Source organism: Ciona robusta, chromosome 2 (assembly GCF_009617815.1).
Source record: "Ciona robusta chromosome 2, ASM961781v2".
NCBI lineage: Eukaryota > Metazoa > Chordata > Ascidiacea > Phlebobranchia > Cionidae > Ciona > Ciona robusta.
The window spans coordinates 540,367-559,316 of record NC_143236.1 but is presented as its reverse complement, the minus strand read 5'-3'; the positions used below and the strand labels follow the sequence as shown (position 1 = coordinate 559,316).

General features: G+C 35.1%; 3 protein-coding genes and 1 long non-coding RNA gene across 10 annotated transcripts; 1 reads left to right on the top strand and 3 right to left on the bottom strand.

Annotated features, from left to right (window-relative positions):
• Positions 1-5: 5 nt before the first annotated feature.
• Positions 6-884, bottom strand: LOC149739492 (dynactin subunit 5-like). The gene has a single exon (XM_089871686.1). The coding sequence runs from the start codon at positions 821-823 to the stop codon at positions 284-286; it is 540 nt and encodes a 179-aa protein (XP_089727812.1). The 5' UTR covers positions 824-884; the 3' UTR covers positions 6-283.
• A 2,804-nt stretch (positions 885-3,688) lies between these two features.
• Positions 3,689-8,430, bottom strand: LOC149739491 (uncharacterized). 3 transcript variants are annotated; one of them, XR_016384353.1, is made up of 4 exons: positions 7,602-8,430; positions 4,832-7,402; positions 4,532-4,735; positions 3,689-4,160 (listed from the first exon to the last, which is right to left on the bottom strand). It is a non-coding gene; the product is annotated as an uncharacterized LOC149739491 (long non-coding RNA). The 3 variants fall into 3 exon arrangements; XR_016384352.1 differs by having other exon boundaries at positions 4,832-7,677; positions 7,750-8,422; XR_016384351.1 differs by lacking the exons at positions 3,689-4,160; positions 4,532-4,735 and having other exon boundaries at positions 6,091-7,402; positions 7,602-7,677; positions 7,750-8,392.
• A 1,369-nt stretch (positions 8,431-9,799) lies between these two features.
• Positions 9,800-14,730, top strand: LOC149739490 (uncharacterized). 4 transcript variants are annotated; one of them, XM_089871661.1, is made up of 13 exons: positions 9,800-10,016; positions 10,291-10,377; positions 10,641-10,733; positions 11,406-11,533; positions 11,604-11,702; positions 11,954-12,083; positions 12,147-12,303; positions 12,782-12,883; positions 13,000-13,093; positions 13,279-13,403; positions 13,474-13,575; positions 13,697-13,750; positions 13,857-14,730. In XM_089871661.1, the coding sequence occupies exons 1-13, from the start codon at positions 9,831-9,833 to the stop codon at positions 13,898-13,900; spliced, it is 1,401 nt and encodes a 466-aa protein (XP_089727787.1). In that variant the 5' UTR covers positions 9,800-9,830; the 3' UTR covers positions 13,901-14,730. The 4 variants fall into 4 exon arrangements, with proteins under 4 accessions (XP_089727787.1, XP_089727789.1, XP_089727786.1 ...); XM_089871663.1 differs by having other exon boundaries at positions 13,825-14,730; XM_089871660.1 differs by having other exon boundaries at positions 13,471-13,575.
• On the bottom strand, positions 14,728-18,871 carry LOC149739489 (uromodulin-like). Of its 2 annotated transcripts, XM_089871668.1 has the most exons (8): positions 18,570-18,871; positions 18,320-18,513; positions 17,785-17,966; positions 17,289-17,426; positions 16,832-16,954; positions 16,370-16,529; positions 15,066-15,261; positions 14,728-14,997 (listed from the first exon to the last, which is right to left on the bottom strand). In XM_089871668.1, exons 1-8 carry the CDS (start codon positions 18,730-18,732, stop codon positions 14,876-14,878), a joined length of 1,278 nt encoding a protein of 425 aa, XP_089727794.1. In that variant the 5' UTR covers positions 18,733-18,871; the 3' UTR covers positions 14,728-14,875. The 2 variants fall into 2 exon arrangements, with proteins under 2 accessions (XP_089727794.1, XP_089727795.1); XM_089871669.1 differs by lacking the exon at positions 17,289-17,426.
• Between the last annotated feature and the right edge of the window lie 79 nt (positions 18,872-18,950).

Sequence of the window (18,950 nt, the reverse complement as noted above, 5' to 3'; positions counted from 1 at the left end):
TTAACCTACAGCATTGAACAATATTTATTTATTACAAACAAATAATAACTGTTTTTTACCTACACTAATATATTGGCGTAGTTTGACAGTTCACACACCGCCGAATAATTCAACACTAATGTTACTTTAAATGAGGGATTTCATATTCAGCTTAGGCAGAACTTTTAAAAGTTTATTAAATGGATTTATAAGAAAAAAATTAATGTAATATTTAAAGTTAGTGCTTTAAACAAATAGGTACAATACAACAATAATAATTTTCACATGCATACACATTGATAATTCATTTTCTTTTAAAGTTTTCGTAATACTGCTTTGTCGCATCAATCATTAAATATTGGGTGCACTCAGGCAAATCCTCCACACAAACAGCAGGAGAACCACCATATAATTTAAATGGAGGAACCAAAGTTTCAGGTGGAAGAATTGTGTTATCAGCTATCTGGCAACAATCTTTCAATACACAACGTCTCCCAATCACACAGTTCTTGCCAATATGTACGTATGATCCAATTTGTGCAGCATTAACAATACTATCCTCTTCAATGTATACATGATCACCTATAACACACGGGAAAAATGCAACACCCTTGCTGAATTTTTTAAAAGGTGGTCGGATAACAGATCTACTTTTTATAATGCAATGTCTTCCAACCCGAACATTTGCCAAGTCTCCTCTTATAATACAATCACTTTGCACGATGGTTTTCCCGTTCAAAACAATATTTTGACTTCCACACAGAACAGATTGCCTGCTTACTTTGTTTCCGGTGGCAGTTTCAATATAATTTTCACCGTCATAATATATTTCTTCTAAATCCATATTGTACAGACACACGACTCTTAAGTACGGTTTCTAAAATTCTGTAAAGTTTAGGTTTAAAATTACTAGTAGCGGTTAATTTTGCACTAGTAAAGAATCCTCTGGGACAGCAGAATAGGCCGGTCCTACTAAAACACGCCCGGCGAGACCTGGTGGAACAAGTCATACTAAAACACGCCCAGTGGGAATTTCTTGCAGAGGAAGCTTTCCCTATACAAGATCCACCAAAATGTGCCTATATACAGATTTTTTAGCTTAATGAGGTTTTTGAATATCAACTTCGATGATGAATGTACGACGTTTGTTTCGTTTGTCACACTTACATAATGAACTGTATTTTTACTAGAGACCGACCGATATCAATTTTTTCCAGCGATACCAATATATTTAGTTTTTACCGACACCAATATTTTACCGATACCAATATTTTACCGATATTTGTCACTATAGTGAAACATATGAAACAATCAGTATTATTCAAAACTAATATCTGTATTCAAGGTATTATAATATAGAAAAAATGGTTGGTCTGCTAGTTCTTAGGAAGGTGTTGCTTTTGTACAAACTAGGACGCACATGAACGCTAAACTACAACACACGTGGATGCTAAACTAAGACACACAGAAGGTCAAACTCCAACCATGTCGTACGTGAAGGCTAAACTACGACCTGTCAAACTACGACACATGATGCATAAATACGACAGAAGTTAAGGTCAAACTACCACGCACGTAAAAGTCAAACTAAACGGCACGAAGAGGCTAAACTACTACGCACGTAGAGGTTAAATTACGAGGCACTTGAAGGCTAAACTACGACGCACATGAAGGCTAAAGTACAAGGCACGTAAAGGTCAAGTAGGACGCACGTCGCTTCGCACGAACTATTCATGTATCGTTGAAATATCGGCGCTTTTTTACCAATACCGATTATCTGTAGAACGTAAATATTGGCCGATATTATCGGTGAACAGATATGTCGGTCGACCTCTAATTTTTAGCAAAAGTAAATTGGTTATTTTTCGTTAGTATAGGCGGTGGGGAAGATAGGACACTTTTTAATTATATTATGTCCCATTTGGTGGTAAACAAAGAACAGTCAACAAATTCTAAAACCTCCCATGGACCGTTATTAATTGTTTAACATACGATTAAGATATTTGAGTAATGTGTGCTAAAGGTGTCCTACCTTCCTCCACAGTATCATGCAAGCACTTATATTTGAAAAAAAAACACAACTTTAATTTTCTTTTTAAAAAACAATGCGAACAATGCAAGTTTTAAAACGAAACATGTAAGACATATGTTAGACATGATGGGTCATCTTTTAGTCAGCGTGTCCAGCTATTCTGTATTTGGAAACGGTGCCCTAGCTTTGTGCAAAAACGAGCTTTAAGTGGGATTATAAACCTTCCGTCCACCGCGCAATATCGACGCTGTTTCCGATTTGGCAGAACGATAATTAAAGAACTTGTGAATTACCTGTTCTTTTTCATCATCGTTTTTTATTTTCCATACACATTTATGTTTACCAGGCACTTTTTAGTGGATCTTCCATACGTGGATTGGTGGATCTTGCATAGGTAAGGCTCTTTTTACACGAAATTCTCAAGGGTCCCCCACCAGGCACCAGGCGTGTTTTAGTGAGTTTTTAGTTTTGTTTTAGTGCAAGTTTTGGTAGAACCTACATAGGCAGGTGGAAAGTGTGACAGGTTCGTGGTTAGTTGGTGAGTGGTTAAAGGAGTTAGTAATTGGTGGTTATAAGGATGGTTTTAAATTGCTAATGAAGAAACCTCCCCCCTGCATTATCATTTAACCACTATCCCATAAAACCACCAGCCACTGTCCCCCTCACTATCAACCTCTAACACTTTCCACCAACCTAATCTGTAACGTACTGTAGGATTCTTTACTCGTGCCTATTTCTTTATTAAAAACTTATGGGAACAGGGGGAAATCGATCCATGGGATTCTTAACCCTTTTCGTTAAAACAGCCAATTTAGAAGTGGGAATTTACCGAAACGGAAAAGTATTATTTTGTCATAAACATCTAATATATGTGTCATTTTTTTTATCCGAGTTATCATCATTTTTATCATCCCACTCTATTGGGTTGTGAGAATACTGTCGAATAATACTGTAATTTTGGTTTAAAAAATCCTTCGTTCCGGTTTCCCGGAGTCTCGTCTTCCCCAACACTACTAAATTTAACAAAATTTTCCCCAAAAACGTCGGAAAGTAAAAAAATAGTTTCGGCATAGTTTAATAATACTTCTTTATTAAACTATGGTTTCGGCATTGTATTTGGTTTGACCTACTGCACAGTGTTGTTGCGGGGCATGCGCAAAAGCGCACTGTCCAAGTTCAACGGTCGGAACCATAGATATCATATATATAACTAGATTGCGCATCTGGTGTTCAAAATTGAAGTCAATTGAAGCGCGCCATTTTGAATCGTATGTGACCCACTCGTCTATTATCGTATAATGGTAATGTGTTTTTTGGGTTAGTTTTAGGCAGGAAAAACTAATTTAATCTAAACAAAAAGTTAACCTACGGCAGATATTCCTTTATCGAGTCTGTATTTATATACTTTTAAGTTTTTGCGTTTTTAAAAGCGACGTTTGACCCGACTTTTACTGACGATTTACGTGAGAAATTTTAACTCTTAACACAGTTTAGCAAGGTGTTGCCATATTCAGGCAGTCTTCCACTTAGTTATTTAAAATTTACTTGTTGGTGATTCATTCTAGTGCGTAGCAATATTTATTAAAGTTATAATGTCTAAACAAGGCAGGTGCAGTATCTATATATAGGCCAATTTAAGTGTGGCAGTTATAGGCTCCAATGTATAATGTACTCGCATCAAGTTGTGTAGGTCTATTTATTTAAAACAAATGTATTCAAAGCAAGTAGACACAACACATAAAATGAGAGATCGAGCTGTAAAGAAGTTTGATCCAAAGACTGGATCATGATGGAAAAACAAAACCCCCAAAACGAAATTCCACCAATAGTACACACTACACAGTATACTGTTTTAGGGGCACACTTACAGATAACATAATTAATACATTATAGTAACATATTATCAATATAAAATATATTTATATACAAATAAATGTACAAATTGGTGCAGGTAAATAATTTTAGGAAGAAATATGTGGCTTTAGTGAATGTTTTAAGTATATGGTGGTGATAAAGCAAAAAGAAAGTTTCGCTGTTTGGTCCAATGAGTATTCAGTTGTGTGTGTGTGGAAGGTTTCTAGTGAGGAAGAATATCCGGACAAGCATCAGTGGTGGAAACTAATCTCAACCAGCCAGTTGATCCAGGTCTCTGCGACACATATTTTTTAGCTAGTAAATCTGTATATATATATATTGTTAATTTTACTGATAATTTTACTGTGAACTGGTCAATCATAGTTTTAAAAACAGCTTGTTGGTTCCAACAGGATAAAGAAAATATGCTTTCTCTGTATATGCAACTATTGACCACAAATTTTCAAAATCTTTGTGTTGATTTTTAATTTATTTTAAAATTTAATTTAAAAAACAAAATTGACCAAAACATGCTGTAAAATGTCTAAACCTAATACTTCTGGGAAACGAAATATAAATAACTATTAGTCTACTATAAATTGTCTTATACTGCAATAAACATTATTGGTGATTAAACAGAACCAATTTATTTAACTTTTTTCGTACCAACTGTCGAGCAATAGTTTGATTAAATTCCTTTCCTAGATGATGAAACCGAATTTTCCAGTATGTCAATGCAAGTGATTTTATGAAGTGAAATACATGGTTGTACATTACAGAAGAATCAGTCATATGATCATTTAGTTCTTCAAATAACAGAGGACTGTTATCCTCCAAAACAGATGTAGCAATGGCTAACGATTGTAAGATCTGAAAGAATAAATTAATCTTTATTGTTTAAATTTAATTTTATTAATTATTGTAAATATGGTTTATGAAGAAAGAATTGCAAAGTTAAAGCCATACCTTGTGGTAATTTCCCCTTGCTAGTTGAAAGAAGCCTTTGAAATCCTATTTCAGTTTTTTTCGAAATTTTTAAACCTGGTTGGTACGGCACTTTTATCCAGTTTGACTCTGGGCTCTATGAAATTTGATCCGGGCTCCATGAAAATCTTTAAAATATATATTTGAAATATGTTAACCTTACTCTAATCAAATTTAAAATTAGCTACTGTTTTCATCTGTTTATTTTACTGTATAACTCTTTTCTCTTGTATGTTTAAATAACAATAAAATATGATTTTCTTGATTTCAGTTGCAAACACTCTCTGTATAATCATCTTGACTTACGAGTGATAAGTTCGTGGATGGAGTTTCTTTATTGCGGTCTCATCTGCACTACCTTCACTATCACTTCTCCTCAGGCTTTTATACTGCATCCAAATTCACTGCATTGTGTTCCACGTTTTGACTTTTGAAATAATTTTGATATAAAATTTCTCTGAAAATAAACTTGTATGTACAATGTAGTTTGTTCTCTCATATACTACTCTACCACTATATTATATTTGTATGAAAGCACCATTCGTAATTAATAACTATTGACTGATACAACTATAAAAATAAATTGATAAAAATTCTCACGTAATCTCAAATAACCGAGAGGCTGAATAAATTAAAAACCTTCACCAATGACCGTTATATGAAATCTAGTGAAATACAAACATTGCAAATATTTTTTCGCTGCTAGTGAAGAATCCTTACGTTATCCGCTAACTATTAACCCATAACTTCCAACCTCTAGCATTTCCCACCAGCCTAATCTGTAACGTATTGGAGGACTCTTCGGTAGTGTCTACTTTCCCTTTACTATAAAATGTAATATTAATATAAATATTGGCTGTCTGGATGATACTAGTACAAATAATTTAAACTTTTCAGGGCATTTTAGATCATATGTAAACCTTTTTGTTCGGATTAAATTAGTTTTTAACCTTTAATAAATATTATTCTTAACTAGAATGAATCACCAACAAGTAAATTTTAAATAACTAAGTGGAAGACTGCCTGAATATGGCAACACCTTGCTAAACTGTGTTAAGAGTTAAAGTTTCTTACGTAAATCGTCAGTAAAAGTCGGGTCAAACGTCGCTTTTAAAAACGCAAAAGCTTAAAAGTATATAAATACAGACTCGATAAAAGAATATCTGCCACAGGTTAACTTTTTGTTTAGGTTAAATTAGTTTTTCCTGCCTAAAACTAACCCAGATAACACATTACCAATATACGATAATAGACGAGTGGGTCACATACGATTCAAAATGGCGCGCTTCAATTGACTTCAATTTCACATTGGTTGAAAACACAAGATGCGCAATCTAGTTATATATATGATATCTATGGTCGGAACAAATATATCACGATATGCCCACAAAAATAAAAAAGAATAGAACGCGCATCTCCAATGTCGGCAAAGGAGAGAGGTGATACACTCTCTCTCTTTCGCAGGTCGTTCCCGTTTACTATTGTAGTCAATGGAGTCGATGACGTTTTATGTAGTTTTTCTTCGTTTTTTGACTTATAGTGTAAAACACTATTTTCTAATATATTTCTAACAAACCGTTTGTTTTAAATTTTTAATAATTTTTTTTAAATAATTAAATTTCGTAAGCAAGTGGTAAACTGTAAGCGTTAAAGAGTCTGGACCACGCTCATACAAGTTGGTTTTAATTGAAAATTTACACTTAATAAATACTACCTGTTGTATTTTTTTGTGAAAAAAATATTTAGTTTGGCCAAAAAAACGTTTTAAAAAGTGCCAAAAAATTCGCCTATTGTTGCGTCACTCGCGGGCACTATGACGTAAATTACGTCACGATCTTTTCTAATCGATCAGCTGATTTAGGCTTTGCTGTTTGCAGCAAAACAGAGTGTACCGTCGACATAGCATTTTCTGTTACTTTTAAATTAAGAAATATGCGTAGGTAATGCCGTGGCCTGATTTTAGTTTAAAATTAATATTTTTTAAAATTGTTTGTAAGTGTATTACAGTATTACGCTATTTAAATTTGTCAGTTAACAATAATGTAAAAGTGTCAGTGTGTGATGTATAGTCAGATAGAAGTATTTCATCTAATGAAGTGACATAAGCGAAGATCCTAGTCCACTAGCAATAGGTATTGAGCCTTTCCAGTTTGAACCTGTACTTCCCGCATGTGTTGGGGAAGTAGACAGGCCAAGACCATGGAAAATAAGTGAAGCTGAGCAAATCAACAACACAATTTGGTGGGTTGACCAAGAATAGCATTTATTAAAAAAGTGTGACATTTAATAAGTCTGTTGGTTAAAGTGTTGCACTGTCTTTTTTTCTGTATTTGTTGAAATTTGTGTAAACAGATATGTGTGGGACATATGATATTCTTGACTGAGACCCGAGCATGGAATACAAATTTAGTGAAATTAATTTACTCTAATCTAGTATTTATTGTTGGCCTTCATACCAAAAAGTTGGTCAATCACATGTTTATGGCATTTATTTTGTTTAGATAGTATCGCCACACAGCTGATCAGAACTTTGTTCGATAGGTACGGGAATGACTGGAAAAGGAAAACAGAAAGGTTCAACATTATAGTGACAAAGAATTTTTCATCATTCAGTTTTGAATGGTCTTGTTTCATACAAAATGTGATTCATGCAAGAGTTATGTTGTTTTAAATTAAGTACATTCAACATTACTAGAAATACATATTTAAGTATTGGATTATTTTCATTGTTTTGAATAAAGAATACTTGTACCAGATGGTGGATCTGTTCTTCTGCGCTCTCCAAATACATGCTGCTTACTTGATCCGAACAAGTTTCCTTGCATATCCTAATTAGAACATATCATAGTAAAGCGATCTGAAGTAAAATGTGCACTACAAATATGAGATGACCAGCATACCAATGTAATGTTGCTTGCTTTTTTCTAAGCCCCACTCTTCCTTTTGAAAATGAAAACACACACATATCTATATTATATACACTTATCGCTTTACAGTCATTCTTGTCTTGCTATTTTAAACACAGCACCTATCAGGCATGATTACTCGGCTTATGGTAAACTCCTATATGGTAACTTTAAATACAGATATAAATATAGTCTATGCCATATAGGGAAAAAACAAAAAGAATTTAAAATCTGAACCCTAGAAAGTCACGAAAACTAATTCTCCACTAAGCTTGGTAGGCTATTTTGTTTGGTTATACACTGATCCCTAGGAAATAGCTTCCAATAAGTTGCTGAAGCCATAGGTATTGTTAATACCTTAAAAAACGTTTTGATTTGCTTATCTATCAAAATTGCACCAATAAACGATAAACCGCTGATAGGCCGGGTTTTCCCCATAAACGAAATATTGCATTGTGACGTCACAGTGCCCGCGAGTGACGTTTTTTACAACTTTGAAATTTGATTTTTTAAACGTTCATAACTTTTAAATTAAAGCGAATTTTCACAAACAGGCTGTGAATTTAGCATCAGTAGACATAAAACTTTATTCTTATGCAAAAAACTGCGCAACCATGAGAACCGTGGGCCGGACTCTTTAACCTACCAAATAACTTAACTGGCCTAATGAACTTGAATAGTTGGTGTAGTTTTTAAAATAAACAGTTAAACCTTCCAAATATACTATGCGCCTATCTTTTACAATGGAGACCAAGCGAAATGGAGACGGAGTTGGCGGTCACGTGAATAGAAAAAAGAATATATCACGTTTTTTTCTGCAGTTGCGCGTACTACTCTTTTTTATTTCTGTGGATATGCCACATATAATATCATAGATACCTTATGCATATATACGACGATTCCTGTCGGGCGAGGGCATTGGAGAGCCTTGTGATCATGGGCTCAAATTTCCAATTGCTATATTTGGAAAATCATCTATTTTCGTCTGAGAATCGGGAATTACGTTTCATCGTTACCAGGACGGTGATTATTAGCAGAATGAATGAATGAATGAATGTAGTCGTTATAACACAGCTGTTCTGTTTCGCACACATTGTGTCCGCTTACTAAGTTATGCAACTTTGCAGCAAATAAATATTTTTTACACTTTTTAATGTATTTCTGACAAGTTCAACAACCTATAAAAGACCGATGCATTGTATCGATTGCCGTTGGAACTTACCCAAGGACAAATACGCCCACTTGGCAGCAACATCGAGCCTTGATTCAAATACCTCTGAGCTTATCAGGCAAGCGCCCGTATAACCACAATGCCACACCAGTGAAAGAGACATGTTGTGCTTGCTCTTTTATGTTACTGTTTTACATTAACATGATACTGTTTCACATTATTTATCTGGAACCATGTGTTTGTTTTATTTAAAAAAAAACGATTTTACGCTTTTTATTTTTCGTCAGTTATTTGGCGAAAGAGTTAAATTACTCTCTGATTTCGAGTCACATATATACAATACCACCCTTCTATTTGTATAGATACGTTAGTTCATTGTAACAAATGTGCCCTGTAATTAAATATCAAACGAAACGTAACATCGATAACATCCGCCAAATTTATTCGTATAAACGTCATTTGATTGCTGTGACGTAACATTTATATTCAGTAAGCAGTTACATCAATGGTTCAACGAAGAACATAAAGCATGTACGCAGTGTAATTGTATAATTTAAGCAAGCAACACTATAAGAATTAGCATTCAAATTAAAGTTCTAGCTTGCATTAACACTCGATTTGGTAAAAATAACTAAGGAAAAGCTTTTATTGTCTAGGAGGTTTAAGAAATAACAGGGTATACTTTTTTCTCATATGTTGTATTTAGCACTGCCAGCACTCAGCTGCACTACAGTTGTACTAGTTCCTTAACATTTGCTTACAGCTAACGTAAATGCAAATGAGGTGCCGAAATTACGACACACCGCAACATAAATAAACAATATAATGTATTTATATATTGTTGTGATTTTCTGAGTTAGTGATAATTTTGTTTTGACTGCTGCCGGTAAAATCCATCGATGAAATGGCTTCTCTTGACATGGACGTCGATACCTCGCAGTTGGACAAAGCGATACATGAGCTTGATGATATCTACGCGGAGTTAAAGAATCTGAAAAACCGATCATCTTCACTAGATTTACCAAAACAAGGCGATGAGGGAGTTTATTCCTCGCCCAAGTCAACTCCAGTACATCAAGAAATTTACAATGTAATTGAAAGCATATTGTATAGTACAGATCTGTGGATTAAGATGGGTACAGTTAGCAGTCAATCCCGTTTTAATTGATTGTGTTTTGTACAGTTAACAATGTTGTTTTAAAATCGTGAGGATACGGTTATTATTCTGTAAAGATTATTTGTTTACCAAATGCGATGAGAAACAAGAATGAAAATTTTTGTTAATTCCCTTCTCTTCGTTTTTTAAATGATATGATCTCCTATATATTTTTAAATAGATAAATAAAAAAGTTATGTTTGTGCAGGTCCCTACTAAATTTAACCGAAATGTCGAAGCAAGAAATCATTCAACTGAACGGCAGAAGTTACGAAGTTCTTCCACAAGAGACAAGGTGATTTTATTTTAACAGGAATGAAAGCTTTTATTGGCACCATATCGTTGATACCAATCAATCTATATAAGATTGTACCATGTTAGTATCTAAACCCCATTTCTAATCGTATCTTTTAACAATTTACAACGTTTTTTAATAAAGTTGTGAGTATATGCTTGCAGTAATTTATTCGGTGAACATTTTTGTTAACTATACCTTATAAAAACATGTTCCATCTTACCCCACTGTTACTAAATAATACCTGACCATAATACGAATAGGAGGAAATATCCTTGGAAATGAAACGAAATGAAACCTCACCTACGCACACCACATTTCAACAATACAGAAGCTCATCCGCACGAACTGCACCCGTAAGTAATTTTCCAAGAAATCGTTTAGTTATTATCGTACGTGCGCATCACATGGTATAATATGGATCAAGCAAGTGTAACTATAGGTTTTGAAAGTCGTTTTAAAAAGATCAACCAAAACAGAGGTGTTGACAATAAATTATTTACTATACTATACAGAGTGGCGTAAGATGAATCATGTTTTAGTTTTCTTTTATAGTCGCATTTGTTAGTAAACAAAGACCATCAGAACTAGTTAATCGCATACTCTGTACTCTAAAATATCTTACTCGCCCACAGTATTGTATTGAATGAATGAATGTAACTTACTTTATCCTCGCGTGGCCGGAAAACGACAGTCGTTATCACACGGGTTTAACACCTCGTGCCAGCTTACGAGTTGCCATGTATATGTTACTTTGTGGGTGATTATTTTTTTTGGATTTTTTCATTTTTTTATGTATGGCTGATAATTTGGACAACCCATTAGTGACCACTGGGTTGATGCAATTGTCCTTAAGTGTCTTGCCCAAGGACACATACGCCCACAATGGTAGCAGCGACGAGCCTTGAACCCATTACCTAATGGTTACAGGCAGGCGCGCTAACCACTACGCCACGGCGCCGGACTGTATTTTCATTAAAATTGTCATGAATCAGTTGTACATCAACTCGTTTATAATTTGATTGCAGAAATATACTCACCATAGTGAAGCCAACAACAAAGCAAGTGCAAGGAACTGGCCGCCTATTATTATTAATTCCAAACGAAAACTAAGTTCACCGGCCGCGACATCGCATGGATATTATGAAGATACAAAGTAAGACGATGCAGTAATTATAAATATAAGATTGATGCTGAACATTTATTTTCCAACTTAACTTTTCCAGAAGCAGGACGCCATTTTATCAAAATTACTCCAAAAGTTTGGACAAACGTGGATATAACAACGGATACATTGTATCAGTGGACCATGCTGCAAAATCAAAGTAATTAAAAATATTTGCCTATTATTGTAAATTGTATGCGAGTACTAAGCACACATATAGAACTGCGGAATAAGATTGGATACCGTTAACACCTAATACCCACCATTCTTGATCGTGTTTTAAAACTAAAAAATAACTTTAGAGAACCATGTCTTTATGTGATTCTGCAAATAAGCTTTGTTTACACTTTACGTTATACTTATTGACGTATCCTATTGACTTTTATAAGTGACATTAATTACGGTGAACAGGACTCTTGATAGAAGATCTAGCTCCCACCGTGAAGTGATTCTTCCACCTCCCCCTTATGTTCCACATACTTCCCCTGTAAGGTCGGACTCGGGGTCAGATTACGATGAGGTTGCTTCCAATGGTGAAGAGGTATGAATTGTTTTATCATAATCAACATTAGAAACCTTAACTGTTTTTTTCTATTAAAAAAAGTTGTTAGGAACTGCTGATTATGATGTAATACCCGATCCGGTGCCAGTAACCACCAATGAAAAACTTTCATCTACTCAAACATTGCCCTACGTCACTCCAAAGGAATCACCATCAAAGCTTTACAGCACAGTCGACATGAAGAAAAAACGCGCTTCTGGTAAATTGTCAAGTTTTCAAGATTTTCAGCAATAAATAATCAATTTTTACGCAACCTTTTTTTTTCTTCTTAACGCTAAACACCGTTTGATTCGGGTTCCGTATATAGAGTGGGGGAAGACGGGACACCTTTAACACATAATATCTAAATATTCTTATCGGGTTTTAAACATTTAACAACGGTCTATGGGAGTCTTAAGGATACGGTTTTATAATTCTGTAAATGTTCTTTATTTACTAACAAACGGGACGAGAAAATAGAATGAAAAGGTGTCCCATCTTCCCCCACTCTACTATATATGAGTTATAAGTGAATAGCATCTATATCCACAACGTTCGTAGGTTATTTTATCTGACACACGCAGCGTGTATATAACAGATGATGTGTTATTACTTCTCTTCATCGTTTTAATTAATCTGATCTTTACTACTGTATTCGAAGAGATAAATATAATTTATGTAATATGTTTCCTTTACAGTCGTGTTCGTTGAAGAGACAGACTCACGTCGTCAAAGCAGCCGTAGCTCGACCAGACGTAAAAGCAGCCATTCAACACCTGAGAGGAATCAAACAATATTTTGTAAGTAAGGCCATGAGAATATTTTGCGAACTTTGGAAATGCCGATTTCATGAGTTCAGCGTGGATGGCGTGCGACATAATTATAATTTTACAGTGAAAGCAATTGTGTTTTACAGCGACAGGTCAACCTCCCAGTCAAATGAATGAGCAATTCAATGAGGATTCAGATGTGGAATGGGACGATGATGAGTGGGATCTTGACAGTAAAGGGTAAAAAACAACTAAACGTTTTAATATGTAGTAGGCTGGGGTAAGATGGGATACAGTCAGCACCAAAAATCCACACTTCGTGTTTTTTGTGTTTTTTTTTTAAGCCGTGAGGTTATATAATGCTGTAAATATTCTTTGTTTACTACCAAACACCTAATTAAGTCCATCTTACTTTCCTATAAAAGAACATCACGTCGAGCAAGTCGTGCAGCGGTTATATCAACTACTATTGACGGTCCAGCTGAAACTTCTTTTGGTGAACCAAGAGCTTTTCCAGTAGCTGATGTGAACAAGAATAACAACGGGAGATGTAAGTGAATTTAATTTAATAAATAATGCTACTTTAAAATTGAATACTAAAAGTAAAGTATTTTCAGCAGATAAAGACGGCGAATGTATGTGGTGTAGGATTCTGATGGCAATTTTCACATTGCTAGCATGCCTGATGTTTATTTTGATGATCATTGGTTATATTATAATCGGTAAGTATATGCAAATATAAAGGTTTACGTATGAATTATATCTTAATGGGAAAACTGCAATACAGTAGATATGTTTAATGTTGTTATTATGTGTTAGATTTCAATGTTTATATTTTACCAGGAATAAACGTAGACAATGATATCCGGGATGCATACGCTGCTGCAGCCAACTCAGGTAAATATTCATAAACATAGTCATTTATCATCTCAAACCGAAACGACAATAATGTCCATTATTTACGTACACAGGCACAACTTAACCAAGCTTCTTGCATCAACAGTTATTTCCAATGCTACTAATTTCAATTCTACAAGTGGTCTTTAAATGTTACCGAGAGCTTTGCTGACACGTCATTATTTTACTTGCTGCGTAATTCACGTCACCACTGTGCATATAACGCGACGTAATTGGTCTTCCCTGTAATTCTGACACTCGCCAAATGACAAGCATCATTATAAGGCCAGCAACAACTATACACTGGGTTTATCGTATTAAATATGACATGTATCGCTCGAACTAATAATAGTATGGCGGGGAAAGATGGGACACCTTTAGCACATGATATCCAGATATCCTGATCGTGTTTTATACAATTAACAACGGTCTATGTGAGTCGTGGAAATACGGTTTTATAATTCTTTGAATGTTCTTTGTTTACTACCGATTGGGACGATAAAATAGAATAAAAAGGTGTCCCATCTTCCCCACCCCACTACATCTAATTGCTGCAAAATTCATTCGGTGTGTTATACTTTTTAATGTTTGTCAAATGTACAATTTAGGAAGCGTAGATAATATATATTAAATATTTATATTAGCCGTTAACAAATAATGACAATTATTATATTTTTTATTTATTTTTTTGAATATGATAACGAAGACCAGGTTAAACAACTAAGAGAAGGGAATTAGCAACAAAACGACAGTCGTTATACACACACGCTGCTGATAAAACTATGCTTGAATGGATTTAAATATTTAGACACATGCGTATATAACAATTTCGCGAATTGAACGATGTTTGTCCATGTATCGAGACTTCAAATAAATAAAAGGGTAGGTCATGTCATAGTTTAATAAAGAAGTGTCATGTTGTATTATTAAACTATGGTCATGTCTTCTAATCTAATGCTTGCGATAAAAGACATCAGTGAAATTGTTTGTGTGTTTATTATGACATCATAACGATGTCATCGGTTTACTACGAAAAAAACGTAATATAAATATATAGGTTATGAACGTAATGGCAACTTCACTTACATTATAGTTTGCTAAATAAGTTACAAAATGTGAAATAATTTAAGTTTCAACGGCGTATTGTTCGTGCTTGAATCTTCGTATAATGAACATAATAATAACGCCTGCTGTGATCAATGATGACACAATGCATACTGCTATTATGAAAAACCAGTTGATTGCATCTGCATTTAAAGTAAATGAATCATACCATCATCATATTTTAACAGCAAACAGAACATTTTGATTTTACCTTTTTGATCGCCTTGATTAATTACATCACGATTTGGTTTGTTAGTCCCGCTGAAAGGTAAATATGAATCGATTATTTTGACATCCTCATTCAAATAAACGGGCCCAACAGACAGCAATGCTTGATCTGAAGACACTTCGTTTGTTGCGTCATCAATCCATCTTTTATTACGACTACGATCTTCACAACTCGTTGTCTATATACAAAATATGAATGAATGTAACTTACTTTATCCTCGCGTAGCGGGAGAACGACAGTCGTCGTTATTATAACAGCAGGTGGTCTAGCTGTTTCTTGTACCCCGTGACCGCTTATATATTACCACATATGTAACTTTGCGGGTGTGATGAACTAACTTATTTTATTTAGGTTTAACAAAGTAAAACAATGGATATCAACAAACATATATCAGGATGAGGGAAGATGGGACACCTTTAGCACATATTAATATAGTAGGGTGGGGGAAGATGGGACATCTTTAGCACTTAATATCCAAATATCCTGATCGTGTTTTAAACAATTAACAAAGGTCTATGGGAGTCATCAGAATACGGTTTTATAATTCTTTGAATGTTCTTCGTTTACTATCAATTGGGACGAGAGAATAAAATAAAAAGGTGTCCCATCTTCCCCCACCCTACTATATTCAAATATCTTGATCGTTTTTAAACAATTATCAAAGGTTAATGGGACTGGTGGGAATGGTCGTGCGAACAGTACCAACTAAACTAAACTGGGTGTACAACCTACGAGGTAGCAAGTGAAACACCAAAATGTCCGGCGCCGTGGAACAGAGTTGCTGGTTAGCTTCCCTGCCTCTAACCCAACTGGATTTAAGGCTTGTCGCTGCTACCAATGTAGGCGTATGTGTCTTTGGGCAAGACACTTAACGGCAATTGCTCCAATCCAGTGGTCACTAATGGCTGTCTAACTTATCAATCACATATAAAAAAATCCCCCAAAAAATAATCACCTACAAAGTAACATACATGGTAACTGGTAAGCTGGCACGGGGTGTTTGAAACATAACACCCCAGCTTAACGACTGTCGTGTTACGGCCACGCAAGGATAAAGTAAGTTAAAACGTTTGGTGTTTGACTTTTTTATGTGTGGCAGATAATTTTCACAGCCTATTAGTGACCACCAAGTTTTAAGCAATTACCGTTAAGTCTTGCCAAAGACGCATGTACCAATAGTGATATCAGCGACGAGCCCTGAACATTCTGGGTTGAAAGCTGGCGCGCCACTTTACCACCGAGCCGGGTTTAGCTGACTTTAGGAGTTTAGATGGTCAAACACAAACCTTTGCGCATTCTTGCATGTTGGTAAAACAGACTGTGACGTAACAATGTATATAAACTCTGGAACTGACAGTGAATTTAAAAACCGGAGAATTCCATTGAAAGTGGCGTTGAGGCGTAGCGGTCTCCACTTGAACACGGTCGGCATCATTAGCTGGGCAACTGGTAATTTTTTTCAATATATTCACATAATGCACGTGTTCTTAAAAAGACAAAAACTAACACATGTAGTTTGAATTAGCTAAAAATAAATGCAAAATATATCGGAACGTCAGTTTAAAAAAGATAAAAACGAAGGTATAGGCTGGGGTAAGATGGGACAAGTGTTTATTCTTTTTTTTCATTATTAAACGAAGTGTGTACAATATTAAATAAAGAAAGTACAGAATTATATAAACGGAGACTTGCGACTCTAAAAGGGCGTTGTTAAATGTAAATAGGTTAAAATAGAAGATAGGACTCACTCGTTTAAAATCAGGTTGTATAAAGTTTGGTCTTCCGTGTTATTCGTTGGGGTTGCCCAGCATTCTCCCACGTTAATAACAGCTGAATCAGGACCATCTATTAGGGATATTCCAATGTATAATCTGCAAATGTAATTGGGTATGTGAATAAAAGTAAAAAACAAAAGTATTTACAAAACAATCTGGGTTACAACGTTATTTTGTGTAAGTCATAGAAGCATGGTCTATTTATATATCGTCTAATTATATAGCATGATATAAATTTATTTATCATCCCCTTGAATACAGTATAGCAAGGATCAGGTTAATAAAAATAACAAAGATATAAAGGAATTAGCAAATAAAACGACGCAGTCGCTGCGAGTGTAAAACTATACTTAAATAAATATTGTCAGATAAAAGCGTGACTGCTTCTAAAGCCACGAATACTTTTATATAAATACGACCACGAACATACGTTTGATCCATCCCTAGTTGAGGTGGTCCCGGATGAACAACATCATATTTCTCATCTTTATAAAGGAACATTGCGATGGGGAAAACCCCGAAACCAGTACCGGAAAGACTTGTGTCGATTATTAAGCGACGAATTTGACTGAAACGATAATTTGCATAAACTTTCTTTGTAAGAGGCTTAAATAAATAAATGTAACTTGCTTTATCCTCGCGCAGCGGGAAAGCGACAGTTGTTATACCACGGGTGTTCTCTTTCTTACACTTCGTGCCCAAGGACACACATACGTCCATAATAGCGGTGGCGAGTTACCACATACTGTATGTGCATGTCTGATAATTCAGACCATCCATTAATTACAACTGGGTTACAGCAATTGCGGTTAAATATCTTGCCCAATGACACGTACACGCACAATGGTAGCGGCGACAAGCCTTGAACTGGTAGTAATTTGAATAAACCTTTTTTGTGGAGCTTTACATTAAGTAAGATTACTCACAAGTAACGATATTCTTCTTCTACATAACTTGATGTTAGGGAAACCAAGTAGTTGATAGGGTATGTGCAGTCCCATTCAATTACGTGCTCACCCCATTGATCACCAAACACAACGCTAGGATATAGGTTGTCTACAACTGAATTACTTGTGAGACTGTTTGTATACGTTACGTGGGTGTCATTCTGTAAGAAAAACAACGATAGTGATAATAATAACATTACAACCACGCCGGTCGCCGAATATATGTAATCTTTGCTTTTTTAAATTCAGTACTATACGGGGATACCGTTAGTACCAAAATCGTATATATTTCTTGAAGACTTGAACTTTTAACAACTCTCTTAAATAGGGTCGCGGGGTGCAGTAATACAATTCTGTAAATATTCTTCGTTTAATGCCATATAGAACAAAAGAGAGAATGAATGAATGTCTTATCTTAACCCACAGTACTAAATATGCGTGTCCGTTTTCTTAAACACATACGCCTATTAGAATCGTTGTACTTAACCGGTTACGATGCATCTGAGTATCTTACCACAGACATAATGTTTCCGCAAGACATAAGACCAGCATTGGTACACAGGATTGCGATGTTCTCGTCAATAATATCCAATCCACATGGTTGGTTCAACTGCAAATTACTCATTGCAACATCGGTAATGCCTTGTCTGTTGTAGAACACTGTTGATACTGCTATGCACATCTCATTTGGGGAACATTGCATTTGTACTGCAAATACGTCAAATATATTTACGTGTCGTGTAAATACATGATTAGTTACTTACCTCCGTCTTTTAAAAATGTACTTATATCCCCTAGCTTTTGCCTTAGTGCACTGAAAGCATCGATTTGCCGCGTTTTTCTGTAAGTTCTATTTCCTGAAGTTTTAGATGTCAAAAGACATCCTAGAACGACAAACGCTGTCAAATTACTGATCACACTACTCATGCTTGCTTTAATAACTTAACAATAACTTAATCAGACCAAGGTTGCTATATATAAGCCCGAACTTGAAATAGCTAGCATATGACACGTTCAAACAGTTTTATTTAACATTACGTTACAGGTCACCTCTGCGTATTTCTAACGACCATGCAAATGCCCTTCTAAACAAGCGTCTCGTCTGAAAAATATCAGTTTAGACGTAAATCTTACACAACTGCCAA

Bases quoted from the DNA above. Each gene is read 5' to 3' on its own strand.
- LOC149739492 (XM_089871686.1), bottom strand. From the start codon at position 823: ATGGATTTAGAAGAAATATATTATGACGGTGAAAATTATATTGAAACT.
- LOC149739489 (XM_089871668.1), bottom strand. From the start codon at position 18,732: ATGAGTAGTGTGATCAGTAATTTGACAGCGTTTGTCGTTCTAGGATGT. The intron at 15,262-16,369 runs GTTTGTGTTTGA...TTTTGTATATAG, and splicing joins ACATGCAAGAATGCGCAAAG to ACAACGAGTTGTGAAGATCG. The intron at 14,998-15,065 runs GTAAAATCAAAA...CTTTAAATGCAG, and splicing joins TAATCAAGGCGATCAAAAAG to ATGCAATCAACTGGTTTTTC.
- LOC149739490 (XM_089871660.1), top strand. From the start codon at position 9,831: ATGGCTTCTCTTGACATGGACGTCGATACCTCGCAGTTGGACAAAGCG. The intron at 10,734-11,405 runs GTAAGTAATTTT...ATTTGATTGCAG, and splicing joins CATCCGCACGAACTGCACCC to AAATATACTCACCATAGTGA. The intron at 12,884-12,999 runs GTAAGTAAGGCC...TGTGTTTTACAG, and splicing joins GAGGAATCAAACAATATTTT to CGACAGGTCAACCTCCCAGT.